This window comes from Apaloderma vittatum, unplaced genomic scaffold (genome assembly GCF_000703405.1).
Source record: "Apaloderma vittatum isolate BGI_N311 unplaced genomic scaffold, ASM70340v1 scaffold21986, whole genome shotgun sequence".
Classification (NCBI taxonomy): domain Eukaryota; kingdom Metazoa; phylum Chordata; class Aves; order Trogoniformes; family Trogonidae; genus Apaloderma; species Apaloderma vittatum.
Window position 1 is genome coordinate 3,387 of NW_009720322.1, and position 8,258 is coordinate 11,644.

General features: G+C 38.8%; 1 protein-coding gene across 1 annotated transcript; it reads left to right on the top strand.

Moving 5' to 3' along the window:
- Positions 1-2,139: 2,139 nt before the first annotated feature.
- Positions 2,140-7,788, top strand: KDELR2 (KDEL (Lys-Asp-Glu-Leu) endoplasmic reticulum protein retention receptor 2; the record flags this gene model as incomplete). Its single annotated transcript, XM_009870985.1, has 4 exons — positions 2,140-2,240; positions 5,278-5,436; positions 6,481-6,733; positions 7,498-7,788. Coding segments are annotated over 4 exons (548 nt in total), but the record flags the coding sequence as incomplete, so codon positions are not given.
- Between the last annotated feature and the right edge of the window lie 470 nt (positions 7,789-8,258).

The window sequence follows — 8,258 nt, forward strand, 5'->3', positions numbered from 1 at the left end:
AGGGTAATGGCAGTGTAGTGTCAGTGTATTGCAGTTACCTGGTCAGTGCTGTGGCAGGTGTATCCATATCTTTCCTAAAGTTTTGAAACGCATCGGACTCGTACAGTAGAGTGTTTAACCTGTTTCCTCCCTCCTTTTTTTGCTAATGCTGTAGATCTTGCTTTCCCCTCGTTTGCCTGTCTCTCTGTAGGCCTTTGGTTTAAACTTTGAGCCTCGTCTAGTCTAACCTACTTAACTTGGAAGTTAGTTTGGACTTGGCTTTAGGATGTGTTTCAGGAACGTTTGGCTATTCTAAAGAGTCAAGCTTCGGTGTAGATACTGAAAACCTTAATAAAAATAACAACCTTTGGGGTGTGTAGGGAGTGAGGCTGGCAGTGACGTAAAGGGATTTGTCAAGTATGTTACTTGTAAATATGTGACAGTATGTTCAGATCCAAAGTTATAGCCATTACCAATAATTCATGTATTTTATAGGCTTTTTTTGCTGTTCATGCATATTTACTAAAATAAACTAACATGCTAGATAATTTAATATAACAATGTGCTGCAGCATGATGCTGTACGCTGTAGCAGTGATCTGTCCAGGTGGATTTCTTAGTCCTGTAGGTTCTGACCTTAGGACATTGTTGCTTGCTGAGAGGTTTTATAGGCATGAGAGCAGGGCTTCGTCAAGGGTTGTAATGTCAGCAAGAACACCTGAGAAGGGGTTGAGAGTGCTGCTTCAGCTGTCTTTGCAATGTAGTTCTAGTTCAAGAAATGTCAAATGTAAACTTTGACAGTGGTTTGTTCGTGGGTTTTGATTTTATTTATTTATTTTTAATACTCAAAGCTTTTGTTCTACAGTTTTCCAGTCTGCATAACTGTAGGTTTTGAGGCATTTGCTGTTCCCTGTACTACAGTTGCTTATGGGCATTGGGTTGGTCTGCAGGGTGCATCAGGCTCACCTCGTAGACATTTCACGTATGAAAGCTGCAAACAAAAACCCTTTTTAATTGTTACTGTTTCAGCCATTCCTGTACTTTATGTATAAACATAAACTCCCTTCATCTGGGGCAGCTTATTCAGTGTTTCTTAAGGCAGAATGAAAAGGGAGTTCAACCACCGTAGCAGATAGCCTTTCTTTTAATTGCTTTACGGCACTGTTAGTAAGAGCCTTTCTCAGAAATATCTCTGTATAAAGGGACAAGGATTTTCAGCCTTGTATCGTAACCCTGTCCTAGAGAATATTTTTCTTTCCTGTTTTTTGAACAATATTTGCATGCTTAGCTGAACAGATTCAAATATTTTCACCCTGGATGACTGAAAACAAGAATAATTGGAATAACAAGATAGAGGCACAGGCTAGGTTGGTTTGCCCCCTGCTGTGACACACCACCATATCAATATTGTGGAGTGATGCTTCACCTCAGTTTTCAGCTTTTAGTTACTGATTGTGCAAAGCTTTTATGCTTCTAACTCTACTCTAGTGGCTGAAGTATAGATAAATGTTTTGATGCTGGGGGTGTGGCCTAAAATCAAAAGTTACTTTGTGGATGTCTGTCATTTTAGCTCACATCACCCTTTTTGTGTTTTGTTGTAGTACATGTTAATATCTGGTTTTGACTGATGATTTTTTTTTTCCCCAGCTATGTGGTCAGTTAAGTTTCTGAATTGATTTTGAAACACAAGGCAATTCAATTTATTCCTCTACAATGACGTTATTGATGCTAGCATACTTTCTGATTATCACTGGAGCTGTAGCATCATTGCCCTGGTACCTTTTCAGCTCTTCAGCACCTAAAGAATGTACTGAGGCATGTGGCAGCACTCTGAGAACTGAAAGCATTGCTGTATAGCGCCCAGTGATCATGCAGAACAGGTAGTGTGATCTACAAAAATATCACCTGCAAGCTATCTGCTGTAACTTCTGAATCTTGAGTAGTGCTGGTGCTCCTTCCAGTACAAGGTAACTTAGGCTCACACTACTGAGATACATGAGCTTACAGTTCTGTTCGTACAGCTTGGAAGCCTGGATTTTGTCCTAGTTTTGTAATCAGCTTGCTTAGAAATAAAGGATATATCCTTTCTCATCCTTCGCATCAAATGTTTTAAGCACATAATCACTTTTTGAATAATTAATTATTTCCTTTATTGCTTTAGGTATTTCTGGGAAAAGCCAGCTTCTGTTTGCACTGGTCTTCACTACCCGTTATCTGGACCTCTTCACTTCATTCATTTCATTGTATAACACATCTATGAAGGTAGAGTATACTGAAGAGTTAGAAAAGCTAGTAATGTTGCATGCAGAGTGCCTCATTCCGTTAGGCTCCTTAAATGGCCCACTGTGCAGTTATTACAGAATACGTTCTAGATGGGCTTTGGATAAAGAATGTGGAAAATGTACTCAAACTCCTGCTTTTTTTCTGCACTCTGCATGCAGTTTTAAGAAGACGTTTGCATGGGAACTGTAACATTAGAACAAATGCCATTTTGGTTATTGAAAATAAAAGCCTTTGGAAAAATGGTTCAAATAAATTGTATTTCTCATTTGAGACATTAGAGCTTAAGTAAATCTCTTTATCCACTACAGGGTAAATTAGTATTCAGAATGCATTGCCAGAATTGTAGCTGCTCTCTGGTCAGAGGCAGGAGCATGCTTTTAGGACTGTAACTGCAATCAGATTGTAACCCCTTTGCTTGCCCTCTAAATGTTACTGAGCCCAAATTTGGTTTTACTATTTCTTATTTATTCCTGCAATTTCTGGTGCTGAGCATAAGACAATAAAGCAGTAGACTAGGAGAGTGCAACCTCTTTGTGGCACCAGTACAGTTTAGTGCATTTGTGGGACCGGAGCACACACTTTGTAAATCCAGTTCTTTTGTTCTTGAATTTTTTGTGATGCTCTTCAAGTTTAGTTCAGATGATGGTATAACTTTGCCAAGGGAAAAGGCTAGGTAGTCAGTAATCGAAAACATACTGAAGAATTAGGGGAGTAATACTGTAAAATAAAATATTGGATCTTAAACCCATTCACACTGTTTTCTTCTAACAAGACAAATGTATGTGCTTAAGCTTTAATATTAACAGTCTAGATGAAGAACTGTGGATTAAATAAAATGTTCTTGAAACACAAGCTTAGTTCCTATGTAATTTCTGAGAACAATGAAAGCTACTGTTAGGTACAAAGGAGCAGCTATTTTTTCTTTTTTCAATTGCTTTACTGGTCGTGGTTCAGGGTCGTCACCATGTGTTTGTTCTGCAGCACTGCTCTACCTGGAAAAGGAATGAATATGAGAAGTGACACTTGCCAATGAAAAATGACACTTGCCAATACTGAATTTCATAGTAAACTGAGTCTTTCCACTGGTCCTCTGTTCAAATCTGATATTAACTTGCAAAGTGGAAGCCTCTGTTACACTTCAAAAGGTTACTGCTTTGAGAAACCATTAGATGTAATTGACTTTTCAGGCCATTATTGTAGTGCTAAAACAGAGCTTTTTTTAGTGTCCCAGTGTGGTGTCTTGTTCTATCGACATAGATTTAGGAGTGTACAACATTACACAGTTGTAGAGAGCATGAACTACTATACAAATAAACTTACCTCGACCAAAAATAAATGAACTTCCTAGTTTGAGGAAAATGCTGTGATTAGCAGCAAACAAATTGTTCGTTTCTGTACAGTTAGGATTTTGTTCAGTGTTTTTAAAGAAATATTAAATTACAGGTGCGAATTTGCTGTGTTTGTCTATCGGTGATTGTCAGGTATTTAGGAAAATAAGTTTCTTCTGTGTTCCACATATATATACAGAAATAGACAGATTGGCACTGTCTGCCTTTCTAAATGACCTGCAGGCTTTAATTTTTGTGGGTTTTCTTTTTCATGGTACCTTGTATCTGAGTATTGGATGTAGTCAAATTTTTGGATTCTGAGCTCCGTAATATACTACCTGTAGCATTTTTTGTCTGTGAGCAGTGCTTCTGGTGATTAGTAGCATTTGCAAACAGTGGGGGTTTGAATCTGTTACTTTTCAGTTGTGAAGAACCTGTATTTAGTGTCATAAATAGTTTGGAATATTTTTAGTCTTCGTGCTGAAACTGAGGCAGAAGCTAAGCTATTTGTCAAGTCCATTGTACTGTGTTGTTTCCAGGATGGTGTGAGCTCTGTCCTGATGATGGCAGGCTGACCTTTAGAAAGTCAGGTATTCTCTCTGATTCTGTTTTCTCATCTGTAAAATAAGGCTATTTGCCTGTTCCATCAGGAATAGCTATATGGTCTGCTGTGCCATAACAATTAAAAATGGTAACATTAGACATCAAGTGGAATCGAAACTGAGTTCAGGTTCGGTGCTTCTAGCAGTCTGTTAGTTTCGGAGGTTCTGTAGCCTGTTGATTGGTGGAGAACACTGGCCACTTGCCACTCTTCAGATTTTAGAGGTGTTTAAAGGTCTAAGTAAAATCAGCTGACCTGTGATAATGTTAAAGGTCTGAGTCCAAATAGGCTTTATTGAATTGCCACATGAGCCACACCACTGCCAGGCTTTTTGAATGTAAAAAGACCTCTTCCATCATTATCACCTGTGTGCGCTTTGCCGAGAGTTAGGGCTGGGCCGGCCGCTAAACAGTGGAAGATGCTCTCTAACCCCTCAGCCTTCCCAAACGGGAAGGGAAAAGGAATGAGGTGGAGAGACTTGCAGACTGGAAAAGAAAACTAAAATAGCTTTAATAAAATAATAATAGTACTGATAAGGAAATAACAAAAATATATACAAAACCAATATTGAACTGACTCCCTCCTCACCGATAGCAGTCCCCTCTGATGCTGCAGAGCAAGCAGGCACTGGAGAAGTCCCAGGCTCAGCAGCAAAGGGGAACCCTCTTGCGCATTTTTACCATATGTGTTTTGGGCCAGTGCTTCCCCTACAGTAGCAGAAGGGATTTTTCTTCTCTAGTCAGTTCCTTGGTTCTGTCTGCTCAGAACCTTAGAACTGCTCAGTTCCTTAGTTCTGTCTTTAAAGAAACTTTGGGCAGTCGTTTGAAGCAGAGGCAAGGCGATGCTTAAAAGGCAACAAAGCCAGTGGAGCCCAGAGTCCTTGGTTTTGAAGTATTACTCTGCCAAGAAAAGCTAAATACCACCACATAGCCTGGAACTGCAAAATCATGTGAACAAGCAATACAAACAACCCAAAAAAGACAGGACTTACTCTTCGTAGTGCCTGGGAATGTCTTTATTCAGGGAGTTTGATCTAATCCTGCAACTTCTGTGGTTTTTTTTGTTTTTTTCTTTCCTTTCTCTTCAGCTTATCTACATCGCTTGCTCATATGCCACTGTGTACCTGATCTACATGAAATTTAAGGCCACCTATGATGGAAACCATGATACGTTCAGAGTGGAGTTTCTGATAGTTCCTGTTGGTGGACTCTCATTTCTTGTCAACCATGACTTCTCTCCTCTGGAGGTGAGTTGATCTTGGGCAGGTGGTTTTGCTTTTTTCTCTAAAATATTTAGAACATGAAGATGAGCATTTTTAGGCTGATTGAGGAATGCTTGACAGATGCCTATGTTTAGTAGGCTCAGGCTAATCCCTTTTCCTTAATGCATCTTTGCAGTGTAGATTTCTCTGAAAATATAAGGCATATCAAGACACTAGCCTTATAATCTACATTGATTATTTTATTAAATAGCAGAAGAATGTCTTTTGCCTGGAACACTCTGATGGTTGTGTTAATTCAAGTTCTGTCCTTTTGTTATGTTTGCTAAAGAAACGCCCTAGAATGCAGTTTGTGAATAGTTGGTGCCACCTGGTGAAAGTGAAAGAAATTATACTACTACTTAAATTTCGTAGAATTGCTAGTGGTCTAGAGTATTAGAAAGAGTTGCACTGTATTTGAAATGCAGCTATGATTTTTTTTCCTATCAGAATAATTCTATTAAAAATTTAATTATAGAAAGTTCAAACTTGTAATTTTTTTCCACAAAATAGCGAATAATTTTAGATGTTTATTTTAAGTGGTCTGAGCTGCATTGTCATTAAATGATCTTATTAGAGAGTAAAGGAATCCTAATTGCAACACTTTGAGATATTATTTTAAATTTTCTTCTGTACTGTAGACCAATAGATTAAAAAAGTTGGAAGAACATGGTGAGGAAAAAAGGACTTAATCTTCCCTGCAGCTTTTCGCAGCACCAGCTCTGTAACTGAACTGATGGATACACACAAGTTTCCTCATGAGTAAAACCTCTGCCTGGTAGTTCACTAGACAGCTGGTTTGGAGAGTCTGTCATCTGCCAAGAATTGTTCTCTCCGTACTGTCCTGTGGTTGATCATGAAGCTTTCACTGTTTTTCCTGTACCAAGGGTAGTTTGCCAAAATACTGTACCTGTTTGTAACATGTACAGAGAGTGAAAAGTCAAGCCAAGTCAAATCTCTTCTGTGCTTCTGTTACCAGTAAGACAGTTGAATATACCTGTGGGTGTTGTGGGGTTTTTTTGTCCCTTTCAGATACTGTGGACCTTCTCCATCTATCTTGAATCGGTTGCTATTCTCCCTCAACTTTTTATGATCAGCAAAACTGGGGAAGCAGAGACCATCACTACTCACTACCTTTTCTTCTTGGGTCTGTACCGTGCCTTGTACTTAGTCAACTGGATTTGGCGCTACTATTTTGAGGGATTTTTTGACCTCATAGCTGTTGTTGCTGGTGTGGTCCAGACCGTTCTTTACTGTGACTTCTTCTATTTGTATGTTACAAAAGGTAAGTAGTGCGGTAGCTTCCATCTTCAGGTTGTGGAATGTAGCAGTTAACACATTCGTAAGGATCTGCTGTATCGATGTTGTAAATTCTCTGTGGAAATTACTGTTGAAATCTCCTTGGTAGATTTATCAAGTACACTTTCTGCTAGTGTGGGGCATTTCAGAGGATTGGTTTTGAGTGTGGATAGAATATAAATGTATAAATGTATAAATGTATAAATACTCATAAGAACTTAAAATAAGTATGATTAAATATATGTTGTTGTTGTCTTCCATCAACAGCCATGATCCTCATGCCCTGTGCTGCAGGTTCTATGCTTACAGACACCTTGCTCAATGTTTTAAATACCTTAAGAGTCTGAAGGATTTTGGATGTTTCTGTTTATGCTAATTGTAGAAGCAGCCATTTCTGCTGAGTGCATTAGTAATTCAGCCCTTATTCACGTTCCAGCTTCCATCATATAACTACAGAGCTATATGGGGCTGTGTTATTTTAGTCATAACTCTTCGGGAACCACGGTCATAGGCTATGTCCTGTGAGGATGAGAAGTGAGAATTCCGGGGTGCCACAAGAGGGCAGGGTTGGAATAGTTGTTAATTCGTCCTACTTTTACTAGTATATACTGGAGAGGCAAACTTGGGAGGGGTGTCTGTGGTACACCCCTTTTGTAACAGAGATTTTGCTTCCTTTGAAGTTTTAACTCTGTGTGCTTCTCCTAGAAGCACAGTTTTATTAACTCTTTTCTTTCCTACTTTTCCTTACAGTACTCAAGGGAAAGAAGCTCAGTTTGCCAGCGTAAGTGCCAAAAAAAACATCACCAGCATCTGTCCTTTTGGATGCTTGGACAGAACAATCCTTATCACAAGCAAAGGTGAAGATGCTTGAGACAGAAAGTCAGAAACACAGCTCTTTGTAGTGCAGGTAGTCATCAGCGGCTCTGTAAGAACGGAGGAAAAACAACCAGCAGATTTCTGTTTGATGCATCTTGCCTTTATCTTTTTTATTACTATGTATAAAGATTTTTTACATAAAGAAACTTATGCTGTATTAATAAATTCAGTGTATGGTTTCCATTGGAATAGTTCCAAAAGTGAGATTTTTGTGAGATTGTTTATGACCAGGAACAAGTGCAAACTGTTTTTTTAATTTTCAAGAATTTCTTTGAAATGACTGATTATTATTTTTTTTTTGATTTTTTTTTTTTTCCAGTGCACAGATATGTGCATCCTTGATGGATGGTAGTCATCTGTTCTTTCCCTTTGATTCAATTTTCATTCCACTATATTTATTTTTTTTTTCCAAAAGGTGAATACATGTCAACTCTAAATCTGAAACCACCGATGTTTGATGTGATGTGCTGGTGCCCAGTCTTTGTGCCATCTGCTGACATGGAGTTCCTTATTTAAAATATATGTTGGTGCCAGAGGGGGAGCAGTCACACTTGATAATTGTTGCCCTTCTCAAACAGGCTGATGGCGAGCAGACAGTAAGGAAATCTCTTGAGGCCACAAGGACGGGCCCTTTC